This window comes from Pecten maximus, chromosome 11 (genome assembly GCF_902652985.1).
Source record: "Pecten maximus chromosome 11, xPecMax1.1, whole genome shotgun sequence".
NCBI classification, from domain to species: Eukaryota; Metazoa; Mollusca; class Bivalvia; order Pectinida; family Pectinidae; genus Pecten; species Pecten maximus.
Window position 1 is genome coordinate 40,704,752 of NC_047025.1, and position 25,294 is coordinate 40,730,045.

The 25,294-nt window shown below is 34.3% G+C and overlaps 2 protein-coding genes across 8 annotated transcripts in view; one reads left to right on the plus strand and one right to left on the minus strand.

Annotated features, from left to right (window-relative positions):
- Positions 1–8,394, minus strand: part of LOC117337687 (sodium/hydrogen exchanger 8-like) — a 33,306-nt gene extending 24,912 nt beyond the window's left edge. For all 5 annotated transcript variants that reach the window (XR_004534895.1, XR_004534894.1, XR_004534893.1 and 2 more), the window contains exons 1-6: positions 8,130–8,394; positions 5,696–5,853; positions 1,674–1,754; positions 1,245–1,294; positions 704–787; positions 279–380 (exon numbers count right to left, since the gene is read on the minus strand). Coding sequence is in view for 1 of the 5 variants with exons in the window: in XM_033898787.1 (XP_033754678.1) it covers positions 279–380; positions 704–787; positions 1,245–1,294; positions 1,674–1,754; positions 5,696–5,853; positions 8,130–8,293 (639 nt within the window). In the remaining 4 variants the exon portion in view is untranslated. The remainder of the gene's footprint in view (positions 1–278; positions 381–703; positions 788–1,244; positions 1,295–1,673; positions 1,755–5,695; positions 5,854–8,129) is intronic.
- Positions 8,388–24,628, plus strand: LOC117337688 (mpv17-like protein). Of its 3 annotated transcripts, XR_004534898.1 has the most exons (7): positions 8,388–8,447; positions 14,732–15,097; positions 16,490–16,566; positions 16,994–17,147; positions 20,038–21,530; positions 21,580–21,762; positions 21,812–24,628. XR_004534898.1 is itself a non-coding variant. In XM_033898788.1 (5 exons), exons 2-5 carry the CDS (start codon positions 14,827–14,829, stop codon positions 20,052–20,054), a joined length of 519 nt encoding a protein of 172 aa, XP_033754679.1. In that variant the 5' UTR covers positions 8,388–8,447; positions 14,732–14,826; the 3' UTR covers positions 20,055–24,628. The 3 variants fall into 3 exon arrangements, 1 of the variants encoding a protein (XP_033754679.1); XR_004534897.1 differs by having other exon boundaries at positions 21,580–24,628; XM_033898788.1 differs by having other exon boundaries at positions 20,038–24,628.
- Positions 24,629–25,294: the final 666 nt, after the last annotated feature.

A 25,294-nucleotide genomic window follows, 5' to 3' on the forward strand; every position in this document is an offset into this window, starting at 1 on the left:
CTGGTAACATCCATGTAGGTCTGGTAACATCCATGTAAGTCTGGTAACACCCATGTAGGTCTGGTAACACCCATGTAAGTACTATATAGGAGTTACAGATTCCAGGAAAACAGTAGAGGTATATGCTTCATCACAGAACTTTTCAAATTGGCATGAGGATAACCCAGTAGATTAGAAATTCACATTCTCAACACATATATTGAGGACTAGTCATGATTCCATTATTTCACTTAAAATTAAAGATGTCATGAGTAATAGGTTGTCATGGTGATACAGACCCGTCCTAGAAGGTATATGCCGCCTCCCACAATCAGGGCAGATATCACTGTCCCAAATATAGCGAAGATCAGAATGGAACCAATGTTCTGGAAAAAGTTTCCCTGTAAAACAAACAATTTACATCAACACAACTAAAATCTACTGAAACAGTTTACGTAATTGTTTAAGTCGGAAACATCAGTAGTAAAATGCATTAAATTCACAGACTATGAAATTGTAAATAATATCTCGAAACAAAGCACACATTGGATAACCAAGTATATAGAAGACCTTGTGTTAGTATTGAATGCCATGTTTGTATACTTTATTACTAATCTGAATATCAAAATATACATGATTTAGTATCCATGTTGATACCTTTTTTGTATTCTATGAAATATCTTTGAAAACAGTTTATGCTCAGTAAAATAATCATTATGTTTACCTTATGTAAATTATAGCCTGATTCAAATATAATTGGTGGCAACAACACAATGAAAAACATCGTAGGACTGAAGGCTTCTTCATTCTGAAACACAGCAATATTATCTGGATACAATTATTGAGGCAATGTTAAATCATTGTAAAATCTATTTTTATATCTTATTGTGGATAATTGTAAAATCTATATTGTAACAAATTGTGGATTATTGTAAAGTCTATATTTTTATCTTACTGTGGATAACTGTAAAATCAATATTTTGTATTGTGGATAACTGTAAAATCAATATTTTGTATTGTGGATAATTGTAAAATCTATATTTTATCAAATTTGGATTATTGTAAAGTCTACATTTTTATCTTATTGTGGATAACTGTAAAATCTATATTTTTTATCTTACAGTTGGTAATTATAAAATCTATATTTTTATCCTACTATATTGATTATTGTAAAATCTATATTTTTGTTTTACAGTTGATAATTGTAAAATCCATATATGCATTTGGTATCATATTGTAATATCGTAGTTTATCAGGCTGCTTACCCTCCAGTTTCCAGCTTTAAATATCTTCAATACAAGGCCTATTAGTGCACCTGTATAAATAACCAAAAAAATATAGCCTTTAGTGTATCCAGGTAAGACTCAGCTATTCTCCACTTTTCTCATCTTTCCCCTTTTTTTCTGAATCATTTGAGAACAAGGGGAACCAAAATATGAAATCGGAGAAAAATCCATCAATAATGTTGAGAAATATTGATAAGAAATACAGTTTAGACAAAGAATCTACTCGTTAACTGTCATACATGTAGCTAAATTATAAAGATCCATTATGAAATAAAAATTACAAACACAATATGTTAAAAAGCTAAGTATGTTTTGAACAGCCCACAATCTGATAATCTAATACCAAGTGTTACAATATAGCCCAAATCTCAGCCATATCAAACAAGCACTACAGCTGACGGTACATACCAAGTAGGATGACAGCGATACTCTCAGGTAGGTAGTAAAACTTGGTGGCCAGTAACATGTGTACAATCAATATGGCAAGTACTGCAACCAAAAAGGAAATTAAATTCAAATTTCCAGAACATGTAGATTACAGTCAGTATTGATCAAGGCCTAATACTGACATATTGGGTTTATATCTATGTAAATAATGCCCACTGATTTCAATCACATCATCAACTTTGTTCAAGTAAAGATCAAACAAATTATTAAACAAGAGATCGAAGGGGCCTGTATCACTTACTTGTTACCAGGAAACAAAACAGGTTAAAGCTGAAATGCTTTAAAGCTGAAATGCTTTAAAGCAAGTTAAGTTTCCAACATGGTGGACTTTTGTGACCTTGAATATGGGCCTTTATCATTTATATAGTAATTATAAATTATGAGATACTTAAAAACTCCAGAAAACAATTGACTCCAGGTGTGATTTGCCATTTGAACATTTATACATCTGACCTAACTCTTTGACCTTGAAAAATAATTTGTAAGGTAAGAGCTTTTAACGGGGATGTATATATATGTCCATAATCTAAAAGGTAATGATAGACTTCGGAATATATCTCCATAATATTTATATCTGTGTATGTAAACAGTGCTGTTAAAATGGTCTGAAAACCTTCATTTACCTGAAATCCAATGCTTAAAATGAAGGTCAAAGGTCATTAATTGAGATTATATTCAGTTTGTAACCTACCATTAGACCATGAAGTCTTGTATGAACACACATTGTAAACACTGTACCTCCTTTGTTTGATATACAGAAATGAACAAAGGGCATTAACTCTGTGATATAACTTGGTAACAAGGACATTAACTCTGTGTTATAACTTGGTAACAAGGGCATTAACTCTGTGATATAACTTGGTAACAAGGGCATTAACTCTGTGATATAACTTGGCAACAAGGGCATTAACTCTGTGATATAAATGGTAACAAGGGCATTAACTCTGTGATATAACTTGGTAACAAGGGCATTAACTCTGTGATATAACTTGGTAACAAGGGCATTAACTCTGTGATATAACTTGGCAACAAGGGCATTAACTCTGTGATATAAATGGTAACAAGGGCATTAATTCTGTGATATAACTTGGTAACAAGGACATTAACTCTGTGATATAACTTGGTAACAAGGACATTAACTCTGTGATATAAATGGTAACATGGGCATTAACTCTGTGATATAACTTGGTAACAAGGACATTAACTCTGTGATATAACTTGGTAACATGGACATTAACTCTGTGATATAAATGGTAACAAGGGCATTAACTCTGTGATATAACTTGGCAACAAGGACATTAACTCTGTGATATAACTTGGTAACAAGGACATTAACTCTGTGATATAACTTGGTAACAAGGACATTAACTCTGTGATATAACTTGGTAACAAGGACATTAACTCTGTGATATAACTTGGTAACAAGGACATTAACTCTGTAATATAACTTGGTAACAAGGACATTAACTCTGTAATATAACTTGGTAACAAGGACATTAACTCTGTAATATAACTTGGCAACAAGGACATTAACTCTGTGATATAACTTGGTAACAAGGACATTAACTCTGTAATATAACTTGGTAACATGGGCATTAACTCTGTGATATAACTTGGTAACAAGGACATTAACTCTGTGATATAACTTGGTAACATGGGCATTAACTCTGTGATATAACTTGGTAACAAGGACATTAACTCTGTGATATAACTTGGTAACAAGGACATTAACTCTGTGATATAACTTGGCAACAAGGACATTAACTCTGTGATATAACTTGGTAACAAGGACATTAACTCTGTGATATAACTTGGTAACAAGGACATTAACTCTGTGATATAACTTGGTAACAAGGACATTAACTCTGTGATATAACTTGGTAACAAGGACATTAACTCTGTGATATAACTTGGTAACAAGGACATTAACTCTGTAATATAACTTGGCAACATGGGCATTAACTTTGTGATATAACTTGGCAACAAGGGCATTAACTCTGTGATATAACTTGGTAACATGGGCATTAACTTTGTGATATAACTTGGCAACAAGGGCATTAACTCTGTGATATAACTTGGTAACAAGGGCATTAACTTTGTGATATAACTTGGTAACAAGGACATTAACTCTGTAATATAAATGGCAACAAGGACATTAACTCTGTGATATAACTTGGCAACAAGGACATTAACTCTGTGATATAACTTGGTAACATGGGCATTAACTTTGTGATATAACTTGGCAACAAGGGCATTAACTCTGTGATATAAATGGTAACAAGGGCATTAACTCTGTGATATAAATGGTAACAAGGGCATTAACTCTGTGATATAAATGGTAACAAGGGCATTAACTCTGTGATATAAATGGTAACAAGGGCATTAACTCTGTGATATAAATGGTAACAAGGGCATTAACTCTGTGATATAACTTGGTAACAAGGACATTAACTCTGTGATATAACTTGGTAACAAGGGCATTAACTCTGTGATATAACTTGGTAACAAGGACATTAACTCTGTGATATAAATGGTAACAAGGGCATTAACTTTGTGATATAACTTGGCAACAAGGGCATTAACTCTGTGATATAAATGGTAACAAGGGCAATAACTCTGTGATATAACTTGGTAACAAGGACATTAACTCTGTGATATAAATGGTAACAAGGGCATTAACTCTGTGATATAACTTGGTAACAAAGACATTAACTCTGTGATATAAATGGTAACAAGGGCATTAACTCTGTGATATAAATGGTAACAAGGGCATTAACTCTGTGATATAACTTGGTAACAAAGACATTAACTCTGTGATATAAATGGTAACAAGGGCATTAATATATAACTCTGTGTTATAACTTGGTAACAAAGAGCATTAACTCTGTAATGTAACTTTGTAACAGACTATTTTTATAATACACAACACTTCATCATCCCAAGAGATACTAAAGTTGTTCACTGTAGGTAACTGTGAGATAACCCCAATAAAAGTGATATACCTGAAATAATGACTATTTTAAACTCAGTCTCTGGTTATAAAGGTGAATTATACACATTACTCTAAAATCTGACATAGAAAAATATTTGAAACAGAAGAAAAATGCCACGTCCTCCTAAACAACAGATCTAGATTGATATTGTAAGGAGTATACAGTTTACCAACATCTGTAGAATTCCTGTCTTATATTAAACACAGGAGAGCTTTGATATCTGGGTGACCTTTAACTTTTATAAAAGTATACAATGCTTTAAATTAATTTACTCCATCTTATAGACACTACAACACTCAAATTTACATTATACTTTCACACAAACAATTTCATCATTTTCATTGTCCAAGATAAAATCTATTTGGAGAGGCAGTGTTTAATTGAAAGGTTTATAAGTGGTCTCCACATAAAGGTATGTCAGACTAGTCTATATGCCTTAGGGCTTAATCTGTTATAACCTGTCCTACACACAAATATAGATATCCATTAGTTACACACCACATATAATGATATTTCTGGCAAAATGAAATCACACAATCAATTCTCAACAAATTTTTATTTCTTGCACCAGGCAACTGCCACATGTGGGTTTCGAACTCGCGACCCAGAGGTGGAGGTCTAGTGATAAAGTGTGGGGACACCTTAACCACTCCGTCAATGCAGCCCCAAAAACAGAACAAAACTTCAAACAATTTAGGAAGGCTTTCTTATGGGAAATATTAATTAAAATCTGTAAAATAAGAACCTTCCCTCATCAATGATCTTCGAAAGTTTAACCAAAGACTGTTTCAGAAAGATGAAATAAACACTATTTATCACTTTTTCCACCTGAATTCACATGGAAATTTTATCTGAAAATGTTTCATTAAGCACACCCCTCTTTTTGTTCTGCCATCATTACATCAGATGCTGATTAGGTATAACTTGGTGACACTAGACTTCCTCAGTACTGTTACTTCCCTGTCCACACAAATCTATAGCATTACTTACCAACAACAATAATGATAAAAAACAATGTGAGGCTGCTGCTATGCTCCTCCTCGGCTGCCCCAGCGTCGGGGAGGAAGGCGGCCTCCTCGGGCGTAGTGGTGGTCTGGTGAGTGGTGGTAGAAGTAGTTGTGGTATTGGGACTGGTAACATTCGACTGACTGCAAATGTAGAATTATTTTATATCACAATGTAATTAACACTGCAGTGATGGCAACATAGCAGGAAAATTGGGGTTTTTTTTTATGTCAATGAAATACCACATATACCTGTACCATATTTATCCTGAAAATAAATCCCTTCCCCAAAATAAGCCCATGGCACATACACTTCTTCATTTTTACACAATCATACTAAACTTTTGAATTGGGAGAAGGGACCAATTGAAAGTAGCTTCAGTGAAATTCTGCTTTTAATTTTTATCAGATATCATTCAAACTTAACATGTCACTTGTAAATGAACATTTTCTGTATTCACTCTACATAGTATAGTAAGGCATTTATTATTTTAGCTCCATCATAAAGAATGAAGACTTATTATTAACCATGATCAGAACGGTTTCTCAACCTTTAAGCAAATTTACATAATCAAACAAGAAAACAATGTTTGAACTTAAGTAAGAAATATTGTAGCCACTCTCCTAATATATTAACCACATGTAAAACCTAGATTAAAAAATACCAGATGTGATAGGAACCTAAATAAGTAAAAATAATCAATATTTAATTAACACATGGTAAGATGTGTTATTTATTAAAACAACATCTGTAAATAAAACCAACTGGTGCAGTCAGCAGTACTTAATTAACATACAGTGATCAATACTATTACATTATAACATGTATATTTTATTGCGAAACAATCAAACAGATCTGACAAAAGTTCTTACAACATACTAAACCCTCACTAGAAACAGACAGCGACACCATTCTAATCCTGGCAAATAAGAGTCACAATATACCACTCGGCTTGAGAGATCTTCAATAATTCTCTTTAGCTTGAGCGGTTGAGTGTAAGCCTTGTAATCTTAAGCCAAAGGTCCTGGGTTTGATCCCTAGCGGAGGCAGTGATTTTTTAATCAATCATGCGTTCTATTACAATGACGCCCATGTAGGGACTCAGGAATTCTACGTAGTGTTACTGGTGAAAGCATCGCTGTAACCCCTGGAAACTTGTGGATGAGTTCTTTCCTGGAGGGGGAGTATTTAACCCTGGTAAATACTAGACACAATATACTGCTCGGCTAGAGAGATCTTCTCTTTATAGCTCAATCAGTTTTAGCATAATTCTAGTAAGTCAGAGATCCCAGGTTTGATCCCTAGCAGAGGCAGAGATTTAAATTTTATCAATTATGTATTCTGTTATAATGTATAAAGTAATTAATAACCTTTCGGAAAAACTTGGTATGAAAACTTACAAGGGGGCCATAACTCCATATAATTAGTGGAGAGTGAGACATGAATCTGACAGGATTAATTATTCTTACCCCAGAGGTAGGGACTATATTGAGAGACTGTGGTAGTCTTTGTGTTTTAGCAAGTGGTGGTTATTGAATAAGCAACCATTAGTTGCGAGGGTCTGTTGGCCATTAAACAGGGCGGTTATTGCACTGTAAAAAAAGCTGGCACCCAATGTAGCCAATGAGCTTTACCAGTGTATGGAGCACTTGTAATAGGCATGCTTGATTTGGCAGTGCCGGTGTGCAGACACAAAAATAGGTTGACAGCTAGTACATGTGACATGCCAGTATCACTTCATTACTGTTGCACTGGGCTGAATAAGCTGGTGCACAAGGTAGTCATGATCACTGCTCTGTACCAGTGCCAGGAGCACTTGCAGTAGGTGTGTTTGGTTAGTGCAGTGCACTATATATGCATTTGTAGCACATGTACAGGGCCTATTATCATTACATTTGTATTGTTGTTTGGGAGGTCCTGTGTGTGGCAAGCAGCTGCAGCACGACCCTGTTTTGATCTATTATATAAATTGCGTATAGATTATTTAAGTGCATTGAAGGCACAGTGTAGCCCAAGAGACACTTGTGACGGACCTGACAGTACCGACCAGGTGCATGTTACATTGACAATAATTTTTATTGATTTTTTTAAACTATAATATACGTGTAATATCAAACATCTATTTGCTTGCAAATCTCAAAAGTGGGCTTCTGTACAGTGTGTATAATATACCCTCTGTAAAAAATTATTGAGGATGAATAAAGGGTCATAACTCTGTATATATACTCATGATCATGAGACAAAAGATCCAATTTTAGCATGAAACACTCCAACACTTAAAATGATAATTAAAAATATTAAAACGTTGTGCAGTAAAAATAAAATCTAAATATATTTGATACATTCCCGAGCATCAATCTTATAATTTCATTTCAAACATAATAAGTAGATTGTGATATATAGACGTCCAAGTACATACCTGTCATTAGAACTGGCCAATAACTCTTCGATCTGCTTGCTGTCAACAGGGACAAACTTAGGATTTGGCTCATCGTCAGGGAGAGCATGGCCTTCCAAGATTAAACTAGACGCGTAGAATACGATAATTGCGACACACGCAGCCCACAGAGGTTGATGCTCCATGTTGAACAGACAATCACTGATCAAATCTATAAATAAATTGACGGGGAAGTCGTGTATCCCATCGTAGCGAATATTGCACTCGTGTATGTTGACACGGGAAGTGACAGCTATCTAACCGGATGTGATATGTTTTTGCAGTAACACCGAGACATTGGTAAGAGGGCGAAAAGAACATTGGCCGATAAAACTTGATAAAGTTGAATACAACACATAGAGTAAATTGCACAAATATTGTCCATGATAGCTAAAATAATGATGAGGCCATTTTAGAGAAGTCTTATATCCCAAAAACACAGAGTTACTTGGTATATATTTGACACGGCGAAAGTCATTATGTGACGTGGGAAATTATGTAGCCAATAATTTTGCTCCTTTGAAAAATGAAAGAAACAGTTTCTATATCAGGCCAGTACTGAAAGTAAATGTTTTATAAAAATGTTTGCATATCGTACTGAAACAAAAATAATAAATTCGTATTCTTATGTTTTGATTTTTAATTTTCGATGTTGTAATTGGACGAAAACGGGCATTATTTTCCGGAATGTATACATAGCTCGCCTACAACATTTATAATTACATATATTGCTTGACATTTTAATGTTTGTTATCGCCATATATGTATATTTATATTAAATATATATATTATCTATCCAGACCAGATGTACGTGATAGGAATGATGTGTTGCTTAATGTCATAGGAGTTACTCCCCTTTGACCAGTTCTTTCTGTTATAGTGAAGATAGGTGAACTTTTTTTTGTATGTTGTTTGAATTGTAGTAAGGTACGAAAGCCTATTCGGTTCATTTTGAGAAGCAAAATAAAAATATGTATCTCGTTAAAACACGATAATTATCTCGTTAAAACGCGTTATTTATCCCGTTAAAACATGATATTTATCTCGTTAAAATGCGTTAGTTATCCCATTAAAACATGATAGTTATTTTAACGTGTTAACGTGGTAGTTATTGGGTTTTAAAGAGATAAAATCATACTTACGCCTTGTAATGATATAGTTATCGCGTTTTAACGGGATAACTATCACGTTTTAACGAGATATATTTTTTAGTTTACATTTCAAAATGACACTTATAGGCTTTCGTAGTAAGGAGTAATTAGAAAAATATACCTGTATGTGTTATATAGGTAACATACACCTGTATGTGTAAGGTAACATACACCTGTATGTGTAAGGTAACATATACCCGTATGTCTAAGGTAACATATACCTGTATGTGTAAGATAACATACACCTGTATGTGTTATATAGATAACATATACCTGTATGTGTAAGGTAACATATAACTGTATGTGTTATATAGATAACATACACCTGTATGTGTAAGGTAACATATAACTGTATGTGTTATATAGATAACATATACCTGTATGTGTAAGGTAACATATACCTGTATGTCTAAGGTAACATACACCTGTATGTGTAAGATAACATACACCTGTATGTGTAAGGTAACATACACCTGTATGTGTTATATAGGTAACATACACCTGTATATGTAAGGTAACATACACCTGTATGTGTTATATAGGTAACATACACCTGTATGTGTAAGGTAACATAAACCTGTATGTGTAAGGTAACATATATACCTGTATGTGTTATATAGGTAACATATACCTGTATGTGTTATATAGGTAACATATACCTGTATGTGTAAGGTAACATATACCTGTATGTGTAAGGTAACATATACCTGTATGTGTTATATAGGTAACATAGACCTGTATGTGTAAGATAACATATACCTGTATGTCTAAGGTAACATACACCTGTATGTGTAAGATAACATACACCTGTATGTGTAAGGTAACATATACCTGTATGTGTTATATAGGTAACATATACCTGTATGTGTAAGGTAACATATACCTGTATGTGTTATATACATGTAGGTAACATATACCTGTATGTGTAAGGTAACATATACCTGTATGTGTAATATAGGTAACATACACCTGTATGTGTAAGGTAACATATACCTGTATGTGTAATATAGGTAACATACACCTGTATGTGTAAGGTAACATATACCTGTATGTGTTATATAGGTAACATACACCTGTATATGTAAGATAACATATACCTGCATGTGTTATATAGGTAACATAGACCTGTATGTGTAAGATAACATATACTTGTATGTGTTATATAGGTAACATACACCTGTATGTGTAAGGTAACATACACCTGTATGTGTAAGATAACATATACCTGTATGTGTAATATAGGTAACATATATACCTGTATGTGTTATATAGGTAACATATACCTGTATGTGTAATATAGGTAACATATATACCTGTATGTGTTATATAGGTAACATATACCTGTATGTGTTATATAGGTAACATATATACCTGTATGTGTAATATAGGTAACATATACCTGTATGTGTAAGGTAACATACACCTGTATGTGTAAGGTAACATACACCTGTATGTGTTATATAGGTAACATATACCTGTATGTGTAAGGTAACATATACCTGTATGTGTAAGGTAACATATACCTGTATGTGTTATATAGGTAACATACACCTGTATGTGTAAGGTAACATACACCTGTATGTGTAAGGTAACATACACCTGTATGTGTAAGGTAACATATACCTGTATGTGTAAGGTAACATACACCTGTATGTGTAAGGTAACATATACCTGTATGTGTAAGGTAACATATACCTGTATGTGTAAGGTAACATATACCTGTATGTGTAAGGTAACATATACCTGTATGTGTAAGGTAACATACACCTGTATGTGTAAGGTAACATATACCTGTATGTCTAAGGTAACATACACCTGTATGTGTTATATAGGTAACATATACCTGTATGTGTAAGGTAACATACACCTGTATGTGTTATATAGGTAACATATACCTGTATGTGTAAGGTAACATATACCTGTATGTGTTATATAGGTAAACATACACCTGTATGTGTAAGGTAACATACACCTGTATGTGTAAGGTAACATACACCTGTATGTGTTATATAGGTAACATACACCTGTATGTGTTATATAGGTAACATACACCTGTATGTGTAAGGTAACATACACCTGTATGTGTAAGGTAACATACACCTGTATGTGTTATATAGGTAACATACACCTGTATGTGTTATATAGGTAACATATACCTGTATGTGTAAGATAACATATACCTGTATGTGTTATATAGGTAACATATACCTGTATGTGTAAGGTAACATATACCTGTATGTGTAAGGTAACATACACCTGTATGTGTAACGTAACATACACCTGTATGTGTAAGGTACATACACCTGTATGTGTAAGGTAACCTACACCTGTATGTGTCAGGTCACATACACCTGTAGTGTTAGTATATACGGTAACATACAACCTGTATGTTGTAAGGTAACCTATACCTGTATGTGTAAGAACATTATACCTGTATGTCGTATCTAGGTAACATACACCTGTATGTGTTATATAGGTAACATATACCTGTATGTGTAAGGTAACATATACCTGTATGTGTAAGGTAACATATACCTGTATGTGTTATATAGGTAACATACACCTGTATGTGTAAGGTAACATATACCTGTATGTGTTATATAGGTAACATACACCTGTATGTGTAAGGTAACATATACTTGTATGTGTAAGATAACATATACCTGTATGTGTTATATAGGTAACAAAGACCTGTATGTGTAAGGTAACATATACCTGTATGTGTAAGGTAACATACACCTGTATGTGTTATATAGGTAACATACACCTGTATGTCTAAGGTAACATATACCTGTATGTGTTATATAGGTAACATATACCTGTATGTGTTATATATAGGTAACATATACCTGTATGTGTAAGGTAACATATACCTGTATGTGTAAGGTAACATACACCTGTATGTGTAAGATAACATACACCTGTATGTGTTATATAGGTAACATACACCTGTATGTGTAAGGTAACATATACCTGTATGTGTAAGGTAACATACGTATGTGTAAGACATATACCTGTATGTGTAAGTAACATACTGTATGTGTTATAGGTAACATAACCTGTATGTGTAAGGTAACATATACCTGTATGTGTAAGGTAACATACACCTGTAGTGTAAGGTAACATAACCTGTATGTGTAAGTAACATATACCTGTATGTGTATATAGTAACAACTGTATGTTAGAACATATACCTGTATGTGTAAGGTAACATATACCTGTATGTGTAAGGTAACATATACCTGTATGTGTAAGGTAACATATACCTGTATGTGTAAGGTAACATATACCTGTATGTGTTATATAGGTAACATATACCTGTATGTTAAGGTAACATATACCTGTATGTAGGTAACATACCTGTAGTGTAGGTAACATACACCTGTATGTGTAATATAGGTAACATATACCTGTATGTGTAAGGTAACATACACCTGTATGTGTTATATAGGTAACATACACCTGTATGTGTAAGGTAACATATACCTGTATGTGTAAGGTAACATACACCTGTATGTGTAAGGTAACATATACCTGTATGTGTAAGGTAACATACACCTGTATGTGTTATATAGGTAACATACACCTGTATGTGTAAGGTAACATATACCTGTATGTGTAAGGTAACATACACCTGTATGTGTTATATAGGTAACATACACCTGTATGTGTAAGATAACATATACTTGTATGTGTTATATAGGTAACATACACCTGTATGTGTTATATAGGTAACATAGACCTGTATGTGTAAGATAACATATACCTGTATGTGTTATATAGGTAACATACACCTGTATGTGTAAGGTAACATACACCTGTATGTGTAAGATAACATATACCTGTATGTGTTATATAGGTAACATACACCTGTATGTGTAAGGTAACATATACCTGTATGTCTAAGGTAACATATACCTGTATGTGTAAGGTAACATATACCTGTATGTGTAAGGTAACATACACCTGTATGTATAATGTAACATATACCTGTATGTGTAAGGTAACATATACCTGTATGTGCTATATAGGTAACATATACCTGTATGTGTTATATAGGTAACATACACCTGTATGTGTAAGGTAACATACACCTGTATGTGTTATATAGGTAACATACACCTGTATGTGTAAGGTAACATACACCTGTATGTGTAAGGTAACATATACCTGTATGTGTTATATAGGTAACATATACCTGTATGTGTAAGGTAACATACACCTGTATGTGTAAGGTAACATACACCTGTATGTGTAAGGTAACATACACCTGTATGTGTAAGGTAAGATATACTTGTATGTGTAAGGTAACATATACTTGTATGTGTAAGATAACATATACCTGTATGTGTTATATAGGTAACATATACCTGTATGTATTATATAGGTAACATACACCTGTATGTGTAAGGTACATAGTAGCATACACCTGTATGTGTAAGGTAACATATACCTGTATGTGTAAGGTAACATACACCTGTATGTTTTAAGACAACACATACCTGTATGTGTAAGGTAACATATACCTGTATGTGTAAGATAACATATACCTGTATGTCTAAGGTAACATACACCTGTATGTGTTATATAGATAACATATACCTGTATGTGTAAGGTAACATACACCTGTATGTGTTATATAGGTAACATACACCTGTATGTGTAAGGTAACATATACCTGTATGTCTAAGGTAACATATACCTGTATGTCTAAGGTAACATACACCTGTATGTGTTATATAGGTAACATACACCTGTATGTGTAAGGTAACATATACCTGTATGTCTAAGGTAACATATACCTGTATGTCTAAGGTAACATACACCTGTATGTGTAAGGTAACATATACCTGTATGTGTAAGGTAACATATACTTGTATTTGTTATATAGGTAACATATACCTGTATGTGTAAGGTAACATATACCTGTATGTGTAAGGTAACATATACCTGTATGTGTTATATAGGTAACATATACCTGTATGTGTATAGGTAACATATACTTGTATTTGTTATATAGGTAACATATACCTGTATGTGTTATATAGGTAACATATACCTGTATGTGTAAGGTAACATATACCTGTATGTGTTATATAGGTAACATATATATTCTGCACTGAATAAATACTACCATATGTCAGTTACATGTCTAATGATAGAAAGGTAATAAAAGAAACCCTGCCCATCCTGGGCCTCAAGCAGCATGCCAGCAGCATGGTATGCAAATTATGCTGCGACTACAGTATGGGCTGCGAGTATGCTGCCAGCATGCTGCAAATCTGTAAGGGATATTTAACCTGTATTAAAAAAGTGTTGTGAGCTATACAGTAACATGCCATTGAAAAGCTAATTTTCTATAAATGATATTGTGGTACATAATCATATATTAAATATTTACTCCCGATTGTAATACATATACATGTATTGTAGTTACAGGAACAAGGCAGCTTATAAAATACAGACTATGCACCAGAGTGAAAACACTTGTTTGAAGATCAGTGAATTATCCTGAAGGAACAGCCAAGATGCTAATTAATGCTGTAGGTTACTATGCTTCTCTGTGGCTCACTGCTGACTTTGTGGAGCAGAAAATTGTGTGTAAGAAAAAGGTGTATGACCCCTACAAGGCTGCTCGCTCTGTGACCGTCAGGGCAGGAGTAGTGGCTCCTTTGGTGTATACGTGGCTGAAAGTTGGAGAGAAGATACTTCCAGGGAGGTCACTTCGCACCGTTGTCATCAAAGTCTGCATCGACGCCTTCGCCTTTGGTCCTGTTGCTATTTCATCATTTTATATATGTAAGTATTTCATGTCCCTCGTAAACAGATGATCATGTCAGGTGTGGTGTACAAGTCCCTAGATGTAATATAGAAGATGAAACCACTTGGGGTAAGGGGAATAGATTTTCATAAACGCTTACTTTGACTCCCTAACGCCCAGAGGGGCAGGGCCAAATAGAGGAACTAGAGGTTTTGCCTTTAAATCACTACTAGTCATAAAGTTATGAATGGATTTGAACCCAATTTAGTCAGAAACATCCTTGGGGTAAGGGGAACAGATTTTGCATAAATGGTGACTCTGACCCCCAAGGGGCTAGAGCCTGATAGAGAAAATAGAGGTAATTCCTTTGAATCGCTACTTGTCATAAAGTTATGAATGGATTTGAACCCATTTTGGTCAGAAACATTCTTTCGGGAAGCGGAACAGATTTTGAATAAATGGTGGTTGTGACCTCCCTGGGGCCAGAGGGACAGGACCCAATAGGAGAAATAGAGATAAGTTCCTTTAAATTGCTACTTGTAAAAGTTCTGAATAGATTCTAACCTTATTTGGTCAGAAATATCTTTGGAAAAAGGGGAACATATTTTGAATGGTGACTCTGACTCCACTGGCCCTAGGGGGATGGGGCCCTATAGGAAGAATAGAGGTAAGTCCTTTAAATCCCTACTTAGTCATAGAGTAGTGAATAGATTTTAACCAAATTTGGTCAGAAACATCCTTGGGGAAGGGAAACAGATTTTTTCATAAATAGTAACTCTGACCAACCCAAAAATATGCCCTGGGGTCTTCCCCCACCCCTACATACTTCATTTATTTGATATTTCTTAGAAACCATTTAGATCCCAACCTTATAGCCATATATAGCATTGTAGGGTATACAGAGATCAACAAAATAATGTTGTAGATATAGGCCCGAGGGTCTTCCCCACCCATAGGGACTTTGTTTCTTGGTTATATTTTTGAAACTGTTGAAAGTCCCACCCCATAACCATATATAGCAGTGTTGGGCATCAAGAGATAAACACAATCCTTATATAAAAATGGGCCCTGGGGTCTTTCCATACCCCTAAGGATTTACCAGTAGTGTCTTGGTTATATTTTTGAAACTGTTGAGATCCCCATCCCATAGCAACCATGTATAGCATTGTTCGAGATCAACAAATAAAGCCATTAATGAAATGAACACGAACATTATTTTGATGTTTGGTCAAATCCAACTAGGTGAGCAATACAGGCCCTATGGGCCTCTTGTTTAGATTAACATTAGTATGTATACTGTTTCACAAGTCAGTTACCACATGAGCATCTTACTAGTATTATACTTGGAATCTCAAGAGTTTTTACTGTACTGTTAAAGATGTTGCCACCAGCAGTAATCTATAAAAAGTGATTTCTTTGTTTTTTCCCAGCATCCTCTTTGTTAGAAGGAAAGGGTGTACAGGGAGCCGTGGAGGAATGGAAACACAAGCTTGTACCAACAGTGAAGGTTTGTCTTATAGGATACTACTAATGTCCACCACCCCAACAGGTCTGAGATTTAGAAATACCGTATTTATTCTAATAAACGCCCCCACCCTAATAAACGCCCCCCCTCCCCCTCATTTGGAAAGAAAAATTCCTCAATTCGAGAAAAAGAACTTACCATGGCACAGTTATTTATCCATCCATAATACACCTGCTGTTACAGATAGCATGTCATAGAGGCAGATAATGTGAGAACCCTTATAAAATTGGGGGATTTTCTTTGGTGCTAATCACTTCGCAACATGAGCAACATTAAAACAATTCTGCAGGAAAAATGTCATAAAAAGCCTTGTATTAATTAGGTTACTCGGTATTTATATTTCCTACACAACTAGATTACCTGAACACATTCACTGTTTATTACAGATGGTACATCCTATCTTTTTTAGAGAGCTTGGTGTTTGTGGCCTGGTGTACAACTTGTAAACTTTATGTTTGTTCCCCCGACCAGACGAGTGTACGTTGTAGGGACAGTCTCGTTGTTCTGGTCCGTGTTCCTGTGCTACATGAAGGATGATTCTATAAAACATGGCCGCCGTACAGGTAAGTAAACAATAATGATTTATATTTATCGAACAAGACAACAATGATAAAGGAAACAAGATAGTTTTTCAAAGATTAATTATTGTTTTATTCATTGTGTATATAGTATTTGCCATTATTGATATACCTATGCATGTGGTTTCAAAACATTTCATCATTGCTATTTTAAGCTATAAATGGCTTAGGATTTGTTTAGTCAAAGGGTAAAGATGACCATAACAATATCGTGCATACTGATTAAAGCTGATCCACTCAGCAGGACGTTGTTATGGTCATCTTTACCCTTTGACTACTCAAATTTACTGCCCGACTCTTGTATTCCTTGTGCAGTCCGTCGGCTGGGTAACACAGAACACGCCCAACTTTTTACACGGCCATTGGATTTACCACCACCTGTATATTTTAAGATTTGTTTGTTTGCTTGTTGGGTTTATCCACGAATTCACAACCCATGGTTTATAATATATGTATTATAATGGATTAGTGCCTAGTCCCTGTGGGCCTATTGCCTCTTATTAGCCTGGGTCATTTTTAGGCAGAAAAGGGGGCTCCTTGTATTAGCTGGTGGCTATCTCACTTAACAACCATATACAGGTTTCCATGCAATACAGAACAATTAAAGTATTTACCCAAGGACACAACCACAACAGCACAGATTGCCATAGATAGAGAGTGTTGAACCACACCACTCAGTCTTAACCACACAACTCAGTCTTAACCACACAACTCAGTCTTAACCACACCACTCAGTCTTAACCATACAACTCGGTCTTAACCACACCACTCAGTCTTAACCACACAACTCAGTTTTAACCATACAACTCAGTCTTAACCACACAACTCAGTCTTAACCATACAAGTCAGTCTTAACCACACAACTCAGTTTTAACCACACAACTCAGTTTTAACCATACAACTCAGTCTTAACCACACAACTCAGTCTTAACCACACAACTCAGTCTTAACCACACAACTCAGTCTTAACCACACAACTCAGTCTTAACCACACAACTCAGTCTTAACCACACAACCCGGTCTTAACCACACAACTCAGTCTTAACCACACAACTCAGTCTTAACCACACAACTCAGTCTTAACCATACAACTCAGTCTTAACCATACAACTCACTCTTAACCACACAACTCAGTCTTAACCACACAACTCAGTCTTAACCATACAACTCAGTCTTAACCACACAACTCAGTCTTAACCATACAACTCGGTCTTAACCATACAACTCAGTCTTAACCACACAACTCAGTCTTAACCACACAACTCAGTCTTAACCATACAACTCGGTCTTAACCATACAACTCAGTCTTAACCATACAACTCGGTCTTAACCACACAACTCAGTCTTAACCACACAACTCAGTCTTAACCATACAACTCAGTCTTAACCACACAACTCAGTCTTAACCATACAACTCGGTCTTAACCATACAACTCAGTCTTAACCACACAACTCAGTCTTAACCACACAACTCGGTCTTTAACCATACAACTCAGTCTTAACCACACAACTCAGTCTTAACCACACAACTCAGTCTTAACCATACAACTCGGTCTTAACCACACAACTGTCTTGACCACACAAATCAGTCTTAACTACATGAATCAGTCTTAACCACACAACTCAATCTTAACCACAAAACTCGTTCTTAACCATACAACTCAGTCTTAACCATACAACTCGGTCTTAACCTTACAACTCGGTCTTAACTACATGAATCAGTCTTAACCACACAACTCGGTCTTAACCACACAACTCAGTCTTAACAACACAAATCAGTCTTAACTACAAAACTCGATCTTAACCACACAACTCGGTCTTAACCATACAACTCAGTCTTAACCACACAACTCAGTCTTAACCATACAACTCAGTCTTAACCACACAACTCAGTCTTAACCACACAACTGTCTTGACCACACAAATCAGTCTTAACCACACAACTCAATCTTAACCACAAAACTCGGTCTTAACCACACAACTCGGTCTTAACTACATGAATCAGTCTTAACCATGCAACTCGGTCTTAACCATGCAACTCGGTCTTAACCACACAACTCGCTCTTAACCACACAACTCGGTCTTAACCACACAACTGTCTTCACCACACAACTCAGTCTTAACCGCACAACTTGGTCTTAACCACACAACTGTCTTCACCACAGGAATCAGTCTTAACCGCACAACTCAGTCTTAACCACGCAACTCGGTCCTAACCACACAATCCGGGCTTAACCACACAACTATGTCTTAACCAAAAAAATTGGTCTTAAACACACAACTCATTCTTAACCACACAACTCGGTCTTCACCACACAACTATGTCTTAACCACACAACTCAGTCTTAACCACAGGACTCAATCTTAACCACACGAATCAGTCTTAATCCCACAAATCAGTCTTAACCATACAAATCAGTCTTAACCACACAACTCAGGTTTAACCACACAACTCAGGTTTAACCACACAACTCGGGTTTAACCACACAACTCAGTCTTCACCTGGGGCTACATAGGCTGATGATCTAAGCTATCACTACCACAAATGGTCTAAGAAATTTTGTAAAACTGAAATTTGGCAAAAATCTTTCTGGGCAAAAGAGGGAGACGCGATGGGGTAAATAAAGGTTTATGCATTTGTAAAGCAATGAAATTGAAAACCTCATAAATACTTCTTAGTAAGGAGAACTTTCAATCTAGTTGAAATTAGACTTGTAATTTCCACTCCTCTACGATACTCTACAATACACTGCAATACAAGTATTTAAGTGCATCGTAGAGTATCAGAGAAGAGTGGAAATTACAAGTCTAATTTTAATTAGATTGGGAGAACGTTCTAAGTCTATTTCAAAAGTAGTTATTGTTTGTGTTATAGGATTAGACGAGGCCTAGAAGATGTGTATGTCCCAACTCTATACAAGAATGTCAAGTTACTGCATGTACAGGGATGGCTGCAGTACTGGTGATGACATCATGTGATATTCCAGATTTCCATATTGCTTTGTATACAACATATCGGTAAAGTGAAACCTGTCTTTACTGACACTAACAGGAACATTTGGTCAGATATGACAGTCTGTCAGTATATTCAGTGTAAACAGACCTTATATCAGTCTTTTGGGACCATAGATAACATTTGATATTAGTCATTAGTGTCAGGTGTCAGTAAAGTCAGGGTTTCATGGTATGACTACATCATACATGTATATGTTACATTATTTGTCTATTCAAGATGGTCGGATGTGATAGTGCCAATATTGTGTTTTAATGTTTTATTTAAGTTTGTGATTTGTGAAACACAGGAACAGCTATTTGTGGTTGTGAACATACAGAAAACTATTATAGAGAAAAACCCAGGGATTCTAACACCACTAAAACCATAATTATATTTAAGTGTGTTGTCTTGGGGTGCAAGATGCAAATTTACAAAAGTATTCAAATTATTGTAAAGGCTAATTCAGTAAAAAGATCTACCCAACGGGACGAATTCATGTTTTTCAACATGTGTGACCACCCACAGACGCAGTTCTTTTTGCAGTCCTTGAGTCGGGTAGATTGTGTAGAGGAATCGGCATTACATGTATATAACATGCAGTCCTCATGTTGGGTAGATTGTGTAGAGGAATCAGTGTTACATGTATATAACATGCAGTCCTCGTGTTGGGTAGATTGTGTAGAGGAATCAGCGTTACATGTATATAACATGCAGTCCTCGAGTCGGGTAGATTGTGTAGAGGAATCAGTGTTACATGTATATAACATGCAGTCCTCGTGTTGAGTAGATTGTGTAAGAGGAATCAGTGTTACACGTATATAACATGCAGTCCTCGTGTCGGGTAGATTGTGTAAGAGGAATCAGTGTTACACGTATATAACATGCAGTCCTCGAGTCGGGTAGATTGTGTAAGAGGAATCAGTGGTTAAATCTCCAATTATAATCCAGTATATACACTATATGAAATGATCACTAAGTATTTTTGTAGAAAGTATATTTCATAGATAACACAAGATCAAAATTATGGACGATTATATTTTTGTAGGCAAAGCTGAAAGAAATATCCAAGTTTGAGAATAGAATGTTTAGATTTAAGTGTAAATTTTTAGAAAAGTAATTCTAGATCGAAATTATTTTTGTAGGATGTATACACTCATAAACAATTATAACCTGCAAAAAATGCTGATTTTTTCAAACACTACCAGGGTAACTACTGCATTTTTACATATGTTATATATTCCAAGGATTCTGAGATCCATCAGCACTGTATAGAAGATCTACATGATATGTTTGTGTGGTAGTAAACTGCAATAGTGATGTCAAAGTATTGATAAGCCAGTTAAATGTTGCTGGTGATTTATAAAGGTTGTTAGGTGTATATTGTTACTATGGAATACTACACTGTAACAAAATAGTTGTTAGGTGTATAATACTACACTGTAACAAAATAGTTGTTAGGTGTATATTGTTGCTATTGAATACTACACTGTAACAAAATAGTTGTTAGGTGTATATTGTTACTATGGAATACTACACTGTAACAAAATAGTCGTTAGGTGTATATTGTTGCTATTGAATACTACACTGTAACAAAATAGTCGTTAGGTGTATATTGTTACTATGGAATACTACACTGTAACAAAATAGTCGTTAGGTGTATATTGTTGCTATGGAAGGTTAAAAGTACGCAATATCAAATCATTATAACGACAGTTATAACAACATTCAGCTGTTTGAAGCCATGTTACTTTGTATATCAGGTAATGACAAATTAACTTAATTAAAGACATCAAAATTTTGTTTAACAGGTAATGACAATTCAACTTAATTAAAGACATCAAAATTTTGTTTAACAGGTAATGACAATTTAATTTAATTAGAGACATCAAAAATTTGTATAACAGGTAATGACAATTCAACTTAATTAAAGACATCAAAAATTTCATTCATAATGCTAAAGTTGCATAATTATGAAGATTTAATGATATCACCATAAAACATTTCATTGGCAAATTGTGCTACTTATATGAAGTTTATATGTGTGGATGTACATGGTTTACCTAGAAGTTATTCTATTGTGTTTGATTCCCCTCATCAACTGCTGTGCTGCTACATACTATTGATGTAGACTTAGGGTTGTGTTAGAAGTGTGTTTGTTATAATATTACCGGTGAAATATAAAGTGTTGTAAACTTATATAAATGATTTCATACTTTCAACAGTTGACACTTTTGTTATGTACTCGGACTAAACCTACCAATCAGAGAGCAGGAGTTAGACTAAACCTACCAATCAGAAAGGAGTTAGACTAAACCTACCAATCAGAAAGGAGTTAGACTAAACCTACCAATCAGAGAGCAGGAGTCAGACTAAACCTACCAATCAGAGAGCAGGAGTTAGACTAAACCTACCAATCAGAAAGCAGGAGTCAGACTAAACCTACCAATCAGAGAGCAGGAGTTAGACTAAACCTACCAATCAGAGAGCAGGAGTTAGACTAAACCTACCAATCAGAGAGCAGGAGTTTAACATTAAATGTAAAGAGTAATAAACAGTAAGAATTGGTGATGTTCACAATAGACAGAAATGTATCTCTGCAATACATCATTCTACAGTGTTAACTGGGTGGTGGCGAGTTTTATTAACACGAATATGATAGACGGAACCTTTTTGATGAATGACAGTCATATTTTACTGGGATATTGACTACCTATCATTATATACCTGTGAATCATGCATAATGTAATTTGAACTCCACTTGGTGTTATTTCCACCAACATGTTGGCTGGGTGGGAATGAACCATCAAAATGGCTGGGGACATATACATGTAGTGTTTTCCCTGCCATACATGTAGTGTTCAGTTCATCACACATGTTTGATTTAGATCTGTTTCTCATGCTACCGTTTTAGAATGCTGGTGTTTTTCCAGGAAGATTCAGGTCTAACAGATTTTATGATATCAAATTGTGCACAAACTTTTAATTATTTTAAATTTTTGACAATTTTGGTGATTTAGTACTTTTTTGTATGACTGCATAGGCTCTACGGTCACTCATAAAATCAATTCTCAGGAAGCTCAACATTAATAAGGCTTTGTCTACAGCCACATTGGTACAATTATAATCACTGAAACAATGAATGTGTTTTAATATTACAAAGTGCATTAGAATATATTATTTTATATGTATACTCGATCATTATTTTATTTGTGTACCCAATCATTGTTTTATGATAAATATTTTGAATTATCAATTTTATAAATAATTTTGTTTTTAATAACGCTGAACTTAGTGATCATGATCGTGACAGTTTCTAATACAGATATTTTTGTATACACTAGGATGATCTTAAAAATTATCAGAATTTAATGTACAATGTATTTGTGTTATCAGTGAAATCAACTATGATTTAAATGTCAAAGATCATTTTTATAAAAGATGTCATTTGTAAATCACACACTTCATATTTATAAATCACTAGTGCAAAGTAATAGTAGATGTTTGTAAAACAATTATTATGTGTGAATTTTTATAAACTAATGTTTTTTATTAACCTTAGCTGGTTCTAAAGTCTTTAATGATTTAAATGCTAATCTTAAATCTGTTTGTTAAGTTTATATACTTTTCAATTTTATTATACAGGATATTCTTCAGTAGAATAGTTGTTTGTTATTTGGTATCAAGCTTTTTATGTGTGATATATTTTGTGTTCGAGGCTGATGACAATTAACTTTGTTAGATAATCAACACCTCTAGATCTAGGCACCTTAATGATAGATGTACATCGATATCCCCTGTAACAGTGAAATCACTGACACAATAGTAATAATTCAGGGATACTCCAAATCAGGGCAGATTCTGTGATTCGTTATAATTTAAAAAGAGAGGTAATTTAATAGTATGAACTTTTATACAGAACAATCAGAAGTTCAGTACCTAGTTTCCTCTGAAATATGTGTGTATGGGATTAATTAGGACAGGAGTTCCAATTTTATTTTGATTTCAGAATTTCTTGATTTGTTTTAAAACATGAAACCTAGAATTTCTAGGCTGCTCATATTTGTTCCTCCCATTTCACTGTTTTCCTCCTACAAGTATATCTTTCACATCCCTAATTGCTGTTGGAAGAAGATTGTATTACATGTATTTGTCAATGTAAAACGGTACTACAACGTCAATTATACTAAAAAAAAAACATCATTCTGAAACAACTTAATGTCATTATATTTGTAAATCAAAGCTGATTTATAATGTAAATTTCTGCTATTTATAGCTTAGTCTCTAGTTAATTAATCTTAATTAGTAAAATAAAGTATAAGAAACCAAGCTTAGAAACAGGATGTTAATTGATGATGATATTGTTTATTGGTTCTTTTTCTTTAACTAGAAATAGATTTCCTTCTGCTATGTATAGCTTAGTCTCTAGTTAATTAATCTTAATTAGTAAAATAAGGTATAAGAAACCAAGCTTTGAAACTGGATGTTAATTGATGACGATATTGTTTATTGGTTCTTTTTCTTTAACTAGAAATAGATTTCCAACTTTCCTGTGTTCAGTATTATGCAATGAAGACTTTTTTTAACAGGAAGCAATTTACTCATTAAATTGTATACTAACTGTTCTCTCTTAACAAAATGTATACCAACTGTTGTTTTATGATAAATGTTAACAATTATTAAATTATATACCAAATGTTGTCTCTTCTATTAAACAGTAAACCAGTGATTGTTTTTATTCAAAATTATTTGCTTTTCATGATATTTATTATTGAAATTTTCATAAATTTAAATGATAATATATATTTCCTTTGCCATTATCTGTAGACATATTGTTATTACTATCATATGTATGTGTTTGAAAAATCTTTAAAAACTTATAAGTTACAAAAAGAAATTAAATTATTAAATCATTTCTGAAATGTATCGAGTCTTATTGCTTCTTTGACAACATATAAAGCAGAGGCAATGAATCTGTATTACACGGATCTGTATTACATGGATCTGTATAACATGGATCTGTATTACATAGATCTGTATAACATGGATCTGTATTACATGGATCTGTATTACATGGATCGGTATAACATGGATCTGTATTACACGGATCTGTATTACATGCATCTGTATTACATGGATC

What these genes read in the sequence shown, in the direction of transcription:
- LOC117337688 (XM_033898788.1), top strand. Translation starts at nt 14,827, where the DNA reads ATGCTAATTAATGCTGTAGGTTACTATGCTTCTCTGTGGCTCACTGCT. An exon ending in TATTTCATCATTTTATATAT is followed by an intron (nt 15,098 to 16,489) that starts GTAAGTATTTCA and finishes GTTTTTTCCCAG; the next exon opens with CATCCTCTTTGTTAGAAGGA. An exon ending in AGCTTGTACCAACAGTGAAG is followed by an intron (nt 16,567 to 16,993) that starts GTTTGTCTTATA and finishes TATCTTTTTTAG; the next exon opens with AGAGCTTGGTGTTTGTGGCC.